This window comes from Microplitis mediator, chromosome 7, assembly GCF_029852145.1.
Source record: "Microplitis mediator isolate UGA2020A chromosome 7, iyMicMedi2.1, whole genome shotgun sequence".
NCBI lineage: Eukaryota > Metazoa > Arthropoda > Insecta > Hymenoptera > Braconidae > Microplitis > Microplitis mediator.
The window spans coordinates 26161978-26175812 of NC_079975.1; the positions used below are offsets into that span (position 1 = coordinate 26161978).

Here is a 13835-nt window from a genome sequence, read left to right on the forward strand (position 1 = left end):
ACCGTGACGCGAACTCGAGGATTAAAAAAACTAAATAGCAAAAAAAATAAAAATATATAAAATGGAAATAAAAATGTATGAAAGAGGATAGAGATTGGGAACGGAGGATTCTCGAGTGTCTGACGGAGGTTCAACGGTATCGAATCTCAACGTCGAGGCGCAAGAGCTTGTGTGTAATCCTCGTCTGTGCTGGAATATCCTCTAGCATCCAGCTCCTATCCTTTACGCCGATCCTACACTCGAATCGTATCGCATCCTATAGTATCCTGGTCTAGTCTATGCAAGGCTAGAGTTCTGGTTGGCTCGCATGACTGGACTTTAACCGCAGTCTCTTGCTGACGAAACAAACGATTTAGCGGATTCAAAGGGTACATAGCCATGAATTTCGATTTAAATTAAAAATAAAAGGGAAGTACGTAAAAGATGCTTAGAACTGGCTCTTGTTTATGCTGATACTCATCCAGCTCCTCTTATTTTAGTCTCTCCTCTTATTTTAGATCTCTACAATTAGTTATTCAATCATTTTGATCTCGAGAAATTTTTTTTTTTCATTGCAGACAAGTAAAATTTCATTTGGAAAATAAAATGCACACCTCAAACGCCCGCATTATCCGAGTCGAAAAACAAATTTGGATTTAAGTCTCAAAATTCTCAATGAGGTTTTTGAAGATCAATCAAGAATTTAAAAATTGACAACAGAATAGAAAGTTATTCTAGTTTAGTCCTCAAAGTAGTTACGACCCATTTTACCACTTTGAGGACTAAACTGGAATAACATGATCTAGGAGAGCCTCAAAATACTCAAAACATTCAGGAATAATTTGAACCTCAAAAGTTTCATACGTATTCTCTCCCTTCCCATTTCTATCTAAAATTTTTAAAAGTCCGAAGTATAACTTTTGATTCGTTGAGGATTTTGAGGTCTTACTTATAATTTAAAGTCGATAAATTATTCGCATTTAGACCTCATAGTTCTTATTGAGGATTTTTAGTACTAAAGTAGAGTCACTTTCTGGGCGGCAAATAAAACATCAAAGGAATTGAGGCTTTTGAGGACTAAACTAGAATTTGTTTTTTGACTCGGGTATAGACAATGATACAAAATTCTAAGAATTATCTCCGAATTACAAAAACGTCCTTTAGATATGAATTCGGTGGATAAAATCACTCGAGGATTCAATTTAACGCGTAAAATTTAAAAGCTGGTGAACACAACGCCTGAGGTGTGCAATCAACTAAAACTGTAAATTTATCAAAAACAAATTGTTATAATAAAGTTATAAGTTAAAAAAAAAATTCCAAAACTTTAAGTAGTAAGTGAGTTATAAAATAACATGGATTAAAATCAAATAACCGGTGAATGTATTCCATATGATATATTTATATTGAGTTAGTAAAATTGAATTGAGAAAGGGTGAAAGTAAAACGAATGAAATGAAAATGTATAAATATATAATGAAAGCTGGTAAAGCTCGTCACAGAAACAGAAACTGTGTATTCAAAATAAAAAATAATAAAGTAAAATGAAAATTACGGACTCGCGTCACGAGTTACTAAAACTGTCACACGGAATATTCAGCTCTAGTCAATCAAATCCAAGTTTCAATGATTCGGTTCAGAAGCTTTGAGTTTGACGTTGAATCGAATTTGTAGTAAGACAAGACTTGTGATAACTTTTGGCCACGTGAGTTTCGTTAACGATCTGAGTCTGCTTCTCGGTTTCGATCTCGATCTCAATCTTAAACTAAACCTCATGTTCTACCTTTCCCTTACCCCTTTCTCTTTCCGCCTTTCTACAGTTCCCTTGACACCTGTGTCTTACTTTTGACTTCAAAACTTTTATCCGAATAATTTTTCGACCCAACACACGCTCGCTTATTCAAAGAAACAAACTTTCAATGCATACTTGGTTAATTAGTCAACTCATAATCCGTAAAATGAATAATTTATCTCCATAACTATCAATACTTCCGCTATTATATCGACTGAAGTTTGTCATTTATTTGTTGTCCGTAAAATAGAAAGCGAAATCGTCATACTTGCACTTAGGCGTTCACTAAACATCCGTCCGATCAAACTATTCATGCGTGAACCGGCAAATTTATCAGCGGAAATACTTCTTGGGCAACATTCGTCATAAATTTATTTCCACCCGACGTCAGGCAAAAGTGAAAAAAAAAAAAAAAATACAATTCCTAGCCGACTTATTTATTAAGATTTTTAAAATAATTAAACTTTCGCTAGACGGTTGTTCCAAATTTCCAACCCGTTAAATGACTTTCACAATTCCACTGCTGATATTTTGAATAAAAAAACCATTTTTATGATTACGGTGAAAGAAAATTTAATCAACATTCAAAATTAGATTTTGTCTAATGCTGTAATTAAAAGCCGTAAAAAACCGAGTTGTTAATGATATCACTAATTATTTATACTTCTTTTAATTACTCTACTTTGCGCAAAATAAACCACAGTTATGTGAAAAAAAATTCGACTCTAATGAAAATTGTGGCAGCTATCCTACATATATATATGTACATAAATATATATACAAAAAAAAGGATTTTTTGGCGCAGGAAATTTTTTATTACTGAAGTTAGCAGACGTCTGACAGTTTTTGAATTTTTTTAAAAACGATTAACTAAAAAAAAATATTTTGAAAAATTGCACCTATAGTTCATTAAATTTTCTACATGTGCAATTTTTTAGTTTTTTTTTTTTTGTCATTTATTTGTTGAAAAAAAAAAATCCAAAAATTCGTAACCGTCTGCTAACTTCAGGATCGTAATTTTTTTTCGTCCCAAAAATTTTTGTTCTCAATTTTTAATGCAAAAAAAATTTCTTCGAGTAAAAAATTTTTTGCACCAACAAATACTTCTATATATATATATTTAGTAATTTTGAAACCTACTTAGGATTTAAGACATAATTTTGATAATTAATTTTTTTAATGAACCGGATAAAAAAAAATTCTGTCCTAAAATTTTTTTTAATAGAAAAATTTTCCATGCCTCGGTCTAGATATATTTGAAATAGATACACATAACAATTATATGTATACGAATGCAAATTATTGTAATTTATGAATCAATAACAGACTCATTGATTGTAATTTAAGATGACACGCGATATTATTGATTAGGTCACATATCAATACAAGGATTCCTTTCATGTATATTACATACATACTTTCGCGGAAAAACTTATGTAAAATATACAGTTACTACATACATTCACATATATGTATGTGTAATTTTTTATTATAAAATAAAAATAAACAATTTCTCTCTATTTAAAATCGCGTGACGTCTCGCGTGTTTAATAATAATTGACAAAAAGTGAATGTGCTTTTTTACAACACATGCCGCTATTTGTAATTTAATTGAAGAAAAAAAGAGATAACAGACAATAGTATATATAATTTACATAGGATTAGTTGCAATTTACAATTACAATGGAATTGACTACAAGTAGGAGGGAAATGTTGAGTTTCCGTAGTAAAAAAAAATGGAGGCGATGCAGTTTATAAAAAAAACGGATCACGTATGAAACAGAGGGCATTACACAACAACAATGGTTAAGATTGAGCCAGTTGTTCCTTGGTTATATCAAGTGTACGTGATTTAAAATTCCTTGGACGTGTTGACGCCCACGAGCCGGCGGTGAAAAGAGTGGACGTAAGTTAAGTTTAAACGCGGAAGAAATTCGCTGTAAAAAATTTAAGTGCAAAGGAAAAAAGTTAAATAAGGAAATAAACAAGAGCGGAGGAGGAAAATAAATCGAATGAAGAAATAATAAAAAGCAAACAGAGATTGTCGAAGAATGTGATGACTTTTGCAGATTCGCACTTTCCTTTGGCTAAAGGCCAACTCTACGATTGGACGAATCGAAAAACTTTTGCTCATCATTCTGGACGTTACAACATCGACCTCTAATTTCATCAAACTTTCTCCCAATTTCTATAGATAGCTAGTCTCATTTTTTTTTATTTTTCTTTTTTATCTTCAGCGGATCCAATGACATCGGTTTCTTTTCAGTTATTTTTCAACGCAATCATATTTATTGAGTTATTTAAACTAGGGTAACGTTGACTGCAGCTAAAGTATCAGTGTTTCAAAAAATTTATGACTTTTTCAAAATTTAGAAGCCCTAATAATTTAATTTCTAGACCAAGATCAAATATTTTGCTAAAATTTTTCAAGAGAACTCTCTATTAATAAATATAAAATATGAATATAATATTCAAACTTTTTACCGCGAAAATTAAAAATTTTTAAAAAGTGGAAAATTAAATTTTTTTTAATTTTTACGCGTCTCGAATAAAAACTGAAAAAAAAGTTCAACGAATTTATTTAAAAATTTAAACTTCACAAAATTTTCCGATCTATTTTTTTTTTTTTAAACTCAAAATTTATGATTGATAATTTTTGAAAAAAATTCCGATATTTGTTCAATTAAAATTCCAGAAAAATTACATGAATTTTCTGACGGAATTTTGAATTCCTCTTTTGATAATTTCATAAATTGGCGGGCTTTGAAGTATTGCTTTAAAAGGCAAACTGTTTGAAAAAAATAAACAAATATCAATTTACCAGTAATATATTAATCATATAACCTTTTTATATATACAAATATACGTATATATAAATAAATAATAAATGGTATCGTATTACATATAAAACTAAAGAGCGATCAAGTAACACATTATACATAACAGTCCGGGATTAAAATAAATTTATAAATCTCTTGACATGTATAACAAACAACGAAATAGTTGATTTAGAATATTGTCCGGTCACAACAGTAACTCATTGACTCAGCATTACCCCTTAAAATTCCCAATCGGGCCATGGAAAAAAAGAGTTACCGCTATCGAGTAATTTATCGCGAATAGACGGCAACAGCAAAATGACAGAGACAGAGACAGGGACAGATTGAAATGAAAGAAAGAAAAAAAAAGGCGAATATAACCCATCGAAAGCGTCAAAGAGAGACGAAATGAGACAAAGGGCCAATATCCTGGGGGCAAAAAACGTTTTTCATCTTCCGCACTCGTTTATTATACAGCATTTTAAAAAATCCAATTGGACAAACGAAAGTAAAGCTGGACAAGAACTCGGATTGCCCTGGTGTTGTTTTTTATCGACAACCCAATCCCATTTTAATTGAGACCTTCACTACCCTTTTGAATCTCTTCTATTAATAAATAAATAATTCTCTTTTTCTGAGCTATTAATTGAAACTTTTTAAATTGACATCTAAATTCTACAATCTTTCTTTTCAAATTTCATTTCTCTTTTTCACTTTTTTTCCATATCACCATCAGAAAAATATAAATCGATAGAAAATAAAAAAGTCGGTATACAATTTCTAGTATTGGGACTGTCACAAGGCACGCGCTTTTGCGGATTTTTCAATCACACTCGAACCACCCGACAGGATTAATAAAGTGGACGCCGAGAGTTTCTAGACTCGTTTCGTACAGAATCGAATTGCATTTTTCCAGGTCGAGTTTTTCTGTTCCTACACACTTTTGCTCTCCTCTATACACTTATTCCAACAGCCCATATACACTTCCATCTCTCTGCACACATTCTCATCCTCATCCTCATCCTCATCCTCATCCTCATCCTCATCCTTCTTCTCCTCTATTCGCTATTTTTCCCCCAGCATAACACGTATAGTAACACACAAAAAACGTAAATGAAAATATAGATTATAAAACGTTAAACGAACAGCTTTGTAAATGCATCATCCTTTTGATGTTACGAAAATATAAAAAATCTAATAGTAAACAAAATAACAAAACAATCAACAGAGGGACCAAAGAGACATAGACCGTACGTACACTCAACGGGTAGAGCTTTGTTACATCAACCCATATAACAGGTTTATAAAAATTCATGGTGACTTTAGTCAAGTAATAGATTGTGGTACCACATACACTCCCATATACATGTATGTACATGTACACAGATATATAAGGTGGTAAAAAGGCGGGTTCGTCTATCTAGAGTTTAGTTTGACGAGAGCTGTCGGACGTGTTCACGTGTTTCATGTCATGGGTAAAGAGAGTCGGGACTGAAAATTTACTGATTAAATTTATGTATATGAGTATGTGTTAAGTATTTTAAATGTATATGTATATAGCAATGTTTTTTCTCTACCCATCACTCAAAGCTTTATGCACACAATAAAATGTACATATATATACACGCTTTTCATTGTAATTTTATTCATCTAGTCTCGCTAGTCTACAACCCATTCACCAACGAGACCTTTATTTACGACACCGTGACATCCTAAAGCGTAATCGTCATCCGCGAACTAGTCTGTCCATCCTTTTGTTCCTCTATTACCATTTCCTTATTCTTTTTGCTTATAAATTTATTAATATTTTACCGGAAACTCGGTATATTTATTATGTTGTATTTGTAATTGCGATTGTGAGAGGGCTGAGGAAATAGAATGAAAAATAATTCAGGTCTAATTGTCCGCAGGTTTTTTTTTTCACTGGACCAAGGGATTAAACGTGACGGCTGATGCTGATATTGATGATGACGAGGACGAGATCGACGAGTTGAATTTTGAGGAATTCAAGAAAAGTATCAGGAGATACAGGCGACTGATACCTTATATGAGTTACTATGTTGCTAATAATTATGTCAATCAGAACGGGCAGTTTGAGTCGAGCGGCCAACGGCAACCGCAGAGACAACGGACTGAGACTGTGAGGAAACCAATTCGGATTAATACGAAGGTAATTAAAGATGCTAATTAACAATTTTATTGATGGTTTGACAGAATGGATTAATGAGAAAAAATAATTTTGATTTTACAGGACTACCAGACAAAATTTATACCATCGGTTCAATACGACCCGAAAGAAATTGGCGGAGACAATAATTATTTCATGCCAGTTCGTTACAACACCAAGATAAATTACGAGGAAATAAACTACCAGGAGTACAACAAGCGACGTCCGTACATGGAGATAACGACCCCCAGTACGGTGACAGAGACGCGTTACTATAAAGAACGACCGCGAGTTCCATACAATCCAGTTTCTCTGGGACAATCATCTCAACTAAAACAAACTCGCCGACCTGATTCCTATTTATTCGATTACGTGAGACCTAAACCAACTCCAGTTAATTCCGAGTACTATCCCGTTGATTACGAACCCATTCGATACATAAAAGTCGAGCCGTCTTATCAACCAGCTCTAGCTCCAGCAGCATCAGTTCCAGTACATCACCAGCAGCAGCAGCATCATCACCAACACCAGCAGCAACAATCATCATCTCGCGTACCACTCAAAGTACCGGCAAATAGACCCAACTATATATCGAGAAATTCTGGAGAGTTGAATGAAGAAAATTTAATTAAAAGTTTGCAATTGACCAATCAACTGCCCGAGATGTTGAATAGAGATAATATTGATTCCAGTATTAAGACACTGGTTGAAATATTGACTCTATTGCACGGCGCTAAAAGACAACATAATATTGGTGATAATTCTCTGTCGGCACAAAATATTCCAGTGGCTGGACTTGGTCCCGGTCATGGTCCTAGTCCTGGTACTGTACCAGGAGTATCTGGACAAATTTATGAAGAATACAAACAACAGAAACATCAATATTCCCGGCCGAAAGTCGTCACTGAAATGAGATATCAGGCAACATCACCAGCTCCAGCTCCAGCTCCTATTCCTATTCCTAATCCTATTGCTGGTGAATCTCTGCGATTCACTGCTGCCGGACCAGCTACTGGTTCTACAGTGTCTGGTATTAAACCCAGCGCTTTGTATGGTCGCAATAATGTGAAACCGCAACCGTCTGAGTACTCGGATTACAATAGCGGGGAAACACAATTGAGGAATCAAAATTATGTTGAGTATTATACCCCTTTGATTCAGGATATCGATGAGAAAGGGAATAGAGGCTACTTGCCGAACAAGTTCAAGCCGAAACATAAAGAATCGACGTATGAGATCGCGGAGGAAGTTGATGAAGTCGGTCAGGAGATAAATACGCCCTTGATGGATGGTTATCTTGATGGAATCGTTGTGACGGATTCCAAGAACTCGGGCACTAAAGGACAGCCAGGCGTTGACTATCCAACGTACAGAGATATTCCGGTAACGGATTTCAGCTGCAAGGATCAGAGGTACAAGGGATTTTTTGGTGACCCTGCGACCAGATGTCAAGTAAGTTTTTTTTTTTTTATTAATTTTCTTTTGTAAGAAATTTTTTTTCTGAGCGAATTTGAATCTTTCAAGCCGCCAAAAAAATTATAAATTAATTTTTTTTAAACTCGAGTTTAAATTTACTAAATTTTTTAAAAGAAATTTCATTTGAAAAAAAGATAAATAAAAGTTTTGTAAAATAATAGAATTAAAAATCGAATAATAAAATTATTTTTACACAGGTATGGCACTACTGCGATTTAAACGGCGGGAAATCATCATTTCTGTGTCCTAACGGCACAATCTTTAGTCAAATAGCGCTGACGTGCGACTGGTGGTTCAACGTCAAATGCGAATCCACGACCCAACTCTACGTTCTCAACGAGCGCCTCTACAAATTTATTTTACCGATAATGCCGAAATTCCCGGAAGATTTCAGCGGTCCCGAAGTTGACCGTTACCTCGAGCTTAAATTCAAAGAGATGGAGGCTAAACTTAAAGCCAAGAAGCTCAAGAAAGCCATGGAGAAAAAAGGGAAAGAAAAACCTCAAGCCCAAGACCCAGAGTCTGAACCCAGACCAGGGTCAGAGCCAGAACCAGAGCTCGAGCAAATATAAAAAGCAAGTGTGGATCTTGCGTCGCTGCCATTTAAATTTATCAGTTTAATTGTCTGTTTTAAAATTTTATATATATATTTTTTTTTAAATTAATTAAAAACGGGTATTTTTATTTAAGAATCAAGTATTCGTTTATATCTCTAGTCATACTCGATTTATATTTACGAGACTGCTGGATCCACCACAACAGCGCTATTCAGTACCTTCTATTTTTATTTTCATTTTATTTTCGCGGTGACGGGATTTATTATTTTGTTTGACTGAGTGCAATTCAAATTGTGTATACTTAAGTATTATAATTTTATAATAAAATTATTTATCCAAAAATCATGCTCATATTTATTATAATAAATAATATATATATATATGACTTACCATTTTCGCCTCTTGAACTTCGGCCATCATCTTCCCGACTTTACTATAGACATCCTGGAATTCTCGCTCCTGTATTTTATTCTGCACAAAAAAAAATTAATTGTAAATTATTAATTAATTAATTAATTAATTAGAAAAATAAAAATGACACTGAAGCTAGCAGACGTCTAATAATTTTTGGATTTTCTTTTAGACGGTAAATTTGAAAAAATTGCACCTGTAGTTTATTAAATTTTCTAAATGTGCATATTTTCAGTTTTTATTTTTTTGTAATTGATTTAGTAAAAAAAAAATTCGAAAATTTTGAAATGTCTGCTGGCTTCAGGATCATAAAATAAAATAGTGAATTTATAATTAACTTACGATGTATTCAAAAGACACAGTCGAATGTGTACGATGTTTGTCGACGATGCAGTCGTTGCAACAAGACTCCTGGCAGTCACTGCACCATTCCTTCAAACGATTTGGCGGATGTACTAGACAAGTTATTTGTAATGACTCAGTTTTTATTTTTGATCCATCGATCATAACTTTTGTATGACTTTGATTTATCTTATGTCGGTGCACCTGTTTGAATATTAAATAGATCAATAATTTAAATAATTAATGGAACATTCTTAATTAAAATGAAAGGAAATTAAATTTGAGAAAATGAATTAGGAATTAAATCGATTGTTGATCAAAAATTGTTAATTTTTAGGGTAAAAATTTTAGTGAATTATAAAAGTAGTTGAAGTATGAAAAAAAATAAATAGCTGAGATTTAAAATAAAAAAAATAAATAAATAAACAAACCTGAGTAAAACAATTGCAGCAAAAAAATGCATTAAAACATCCCAGGCATTTGGACGAAGCGACGTCATTGCATTCATGACAACGATCTAGAGAAATAAAATAAATAATTTAAAAAAATACAACAAAAAAATGATACTGAAAATAGAAGACGTTTCATAATTTTTGGTTTTCTTAAAAAACGATAAATTGAAAGAAAAAAATTATTTTTAAAAATTGCACTTTTTATCTGTTAAATTTTTTACATGTGCGTTTTTTTAGTTTTTTTTTTTTTATTCAAATTTTATAGTTAAAAAAAAAGTCTAAAAAGTTTTAATTGTCTGCTGACTTCAGAATCATAATTAGCCAGTCTAATAATTTTTGGATTTTTAAAAAAAACGATGAATAATAAAAAAAAAAATATTTGAAAAAATTGCACTTAAAGATTTTTTAATTTTCTACATGTGCATTTTTGTAGTTTTTTTTTTTAATTCAAATTTAATTGTTGAAAAAAAATCTAAACATTTTTAATTATCTGCTGACTTCAGAATCAGATTTAACCGACGTCAAATCTATGATACTGAAATTAGCAGACGTCTAATAATTTTCGAATTTTTTTTTTAACAATTAAATTACAAAAAAAAAAAAAACTAAAAAAATACACATGTAGAAAATTAAAAAAACTACATGTGCAATTTTTTTTTTTTAATTTATCGGTTTTAAAAAAATTCATTAATTATTAGACGTCGGCTAATTTCAGTATTATGTCAAATCTTTGGATTGTTTTTCAAAACGATCAATTATAAAAAAAAAAATTTGAAAAAATTGCACTTAAAGTTTTTTAAATTTTCTACATGTGCATATTTTTGGTTTTTTTTTTTCTTGTAAACGATTTGTTAAAAGAAAAATTTTAAAATTTTAAATTGTCTGATTACTTCAGTGATGAGTATGAATGTAGCAGACATCAAACAAATTTAAAATTATAAATAATTTTTAAAAAACTGTTTATAAAAAATGCACTTATTAATTTTTGAATTTTTTACATGCCCATTTTTTTAAAATTCTATTTTATTAATTATTTAGTCTCTATCAATAATTTTAAATTTGTCTGTCTGCTACACAAATAAAATAAAATTTTTTTCAAAAAAACTAAACCTGGATTGCTGGCATCATTGACTTGGGCTTTGAATGATTTTTTGAATGAAAAATCTGGACTGTTACTGTGCTTGGCCGCAACAGGTCTCGATTTGTTAACAGCCATCATGCCCATGACGTAGATGTTCAAGGGAAATTGCGGGCTATCACCAGAAAGATCATCGCCGGCCTGCTTGGCGGTAGATTCATCAGAAGGTTGACAAGACGGACATGATTTTTTTTCTCTCGAACAATGGGCGCATATTGTGTGCCCGCATCCCAACAAAACTGGACTCTGCGATCCTCTTATGGAATTCAAATCTAATTTTGTGGAAGCGAACAAAGAAAAATAATTAGCGTTGATTAGATAGCCGGGATTTTTTGAATTCCACTTTTATAAACAAAAAAAAATAAATTTTTAAGGCCTGAGAGATGACGTCATAAATTTTTGATGGATTGAGATAAAATAAAGACTCGGATGTTTGTGTAAAGACTTTTCTAGGAAGTAGATGAGAGAAAATGTGTAATATGAACCAGACAAAGAAATACGTTACCTCGGACAAAAAAATTTGTGTTGCAATGAACGCACTTGAGGTTTTTTAGTTTCACTTGAGGATGATTCAGTGGCTTGTGCAATAATTTATTTGGTGAACGAACACTCATTGTTAATTTATTAATTATTACGAGTGTAAGTTATTTAAGTTTAGTAAGACGTAGAACAAAAGATGTAATGCCGGTTACTGAACGTGTAAACATTCAACTATATGCCGCGACACGACCAGACCTGCACTGAATATGATCCTCAGACGTTTTATTGCCGCCCGACCAATCCCGTGCCGCCTGTTTGAATCCATGCGTCAGCGCCATCTGTGGCGGGAGCGCGGACGCAAAGCGCGGGAAATTTGAATCTTTAGTATAAATTTAAATTATTTTTGACATTTACTACAAGTAGATTTAATATTTTTTTTTTTTAATTTTAAATTTTTTAATTTTAATTAAAAAAATTAATTTTTTATTAAAAATTGACAAAATTTTTTTTTTTTAATTTTTAGCTGAATCTTAATTTTTTAAATATTTTTTACTTGTAATTCAGTCAGCAAAAAAATATTAGACTTAAAAAATTATTAATTGAGTTCAAATTTTGTAAAAATAAAAAATAAAAAAAATTTTAATTACTCAAAATTTATAAAAACAATTATTACCTCTGACGTCACTTTTAAAGTCATAAATATTTTTAAAAATTAAAGTGATCATAATAAAAAAATAAAATTTAAATTAAGCGGCAATTTTAAAATTTGAATATCGCGAAAAAATAAATTCATGGTCCCAAGGCGTGTCTGTGATAAAACCGGCAAAAGCAAATACTTAACCGGTAAGTGAACAAGTAAAAAAAAAAATACGTCAAAAGGGATTGGCGATGAAACTATGCGGCGGCGAGTGCCATCCAGGTCTAGGTGCGGCTGAGAATCCGTTATGAGTCCCAGCAAAATGCCGTTTCAACGGTAAGAAGACAGGAAATAAAAGTGCTTGAAGGAAAGAAAAGTTAGTACTGGCAATAGCATGCTAACTCGTATTATCGTTCATGGCATCCTCTCTCTATCTCCCGGACCAACCAAAGGAGGAGGGATATGTAGGATGTTAATAATAATAAGAATAAGAACAAAACCAGCAACTGACAGCTAAAAAGTACACAGCAACTCCAAGGACTCGAATCAACCAATCGCTCTTTTATTTCTATTACAGCCAAGGTTCTGCTCAAGGCCAATTTATAACTGTGCCAATTAACTATTTTATTTAATTTAATTGTTGATAAAAAAAATTTTATTATTATTATTATTACACTGTAAAAAGAGCGGTGTTAAAAATGGACTCGTTTTAACTCCGCCCGGTGTAAAAATGAAATTACACTGGTGTAGGAGGAGTAATACACCGGTGTTAAATCGGGGTAACGGGTGTAAAGGCGGAGTAAAACCGGTGTAAAAGTGGAGTAATGCCGGTGTAAAATCGGGGTAAATTGCGTCCGCTTGGAGTATTAACTTTAAAGATTATAAAACACAAAAAACATCATTTATTAACAAGTATAGAGATCGAGTGAGTAAAAATATTCACAAAGTAAAATATTTTAACACCGGTAAAAAATATTTACACCAGCGGCGGCGTTATTTTAACACCGGTACAGAATATTTACACCGGTGGCGGCGTTATTTTCATGATACTGAAGTTAGCCGACGTCTAATAATTTTTGGTTTCTTTTTTAAACATTAAATTATGAAAAAAAAAATATCTAAAAAAATTGCACTTATAGTTTTTTTAATTTTCTACATGTGCATTTTTTTAGTTTTTTTTTTTTTGGTAATTTATTTGTTGAAAAAAAAAATTCAAAAATTTTAAATTGTCTGCTGACTTCCAGATCATAAATTTTCACACCGCTTTCGGGGATAAATTTAACACCAATTTTTTAACAGATAAATAATGAAAAAAAAATACTTCTAAAAAAATGCACATGTCAGAAATTTAATAAGCTATACGTGCAATTTTTCAAAATATTTTTTTTTTGTTAAAAACAATCAAAAAATTTTTAAATGTCTGCTAACTTTATTGTCATAAACACCTACACCGCTTGGACTTACCCCGGTGATTTTTTACAGTGTATTATTATTATTTATTTAAACGTAATTTTTTTTGTTTGATTGTTCAAAGTTGATTCCGTAGAACAATTGGAAGTATGTTCAATGAAGTAAACTCTCGACA

At 31.9% G+C, this 13835-nt stretch overlaps 2 protein-coding genes across 2 annotated transcripts in view; one reads left to right on the forward strand and one right to left on the reverse strand.

The window, feature by feature from the left end:
• LOC130671022 (uncharacterized) overlaps positions 1 to 9094 on the forward strand; it is a 31123-nt gene extending 22029 nt beyond the window's left edge. Inside the window, exons 2-4 of the mRNA XM_057474697.1 lie at positions 6501 to 6760; positions 6842 to 8209; positions 8431 to 9094. Of these exons, the coding sequence (XP_057330680.1) occupies positions 6501 to 6760; positions 6842 to 8209; positions 8431 to 8805 (2003 nt within the window). The 3' untranslated portion in view covers positions 8806 to 9094. The remainder of the gene's footprint in view (positions 1 to 6500; positions 6761 to 6841; positions 8210 to 8430) is intronic.
• LOC130671021 (RING finger protein 17) overlaps positions 1 to 11885 on the reverse strand; it is a 116387-nt gene extending 104502 nt beyond the window's left edge. Inside the window, exons 1-5 of the mRNA XM_057474696.1 lie at positions 11639 to 11885; positions 11106 to 11405; positions 9975 to 10060; positions 9544 to 9747; positions 9181 to 9261 (exon numbers count right to left, since the gene is read on the reverse strand). Coding sequence (XP_057330679.1) covers positions 9181 to 9261; positions 9544 to 9747; positions 9975 to 10060; positions 11106 to 11405; positions 11639 to 11747 — 780 coding nt within the window. The 5' untranslated portion in view covers positions 11748 to 11885. The remainder of the gene's footprint in view (positions 1 to 9180; positions 9262 to 9543; positions 9748 to 9974; positions 10061 to 11105; positions 11406 to 11638) is intronic.
• Positions 11886 to 13835: the final 1950 nt, after the last annotated feature.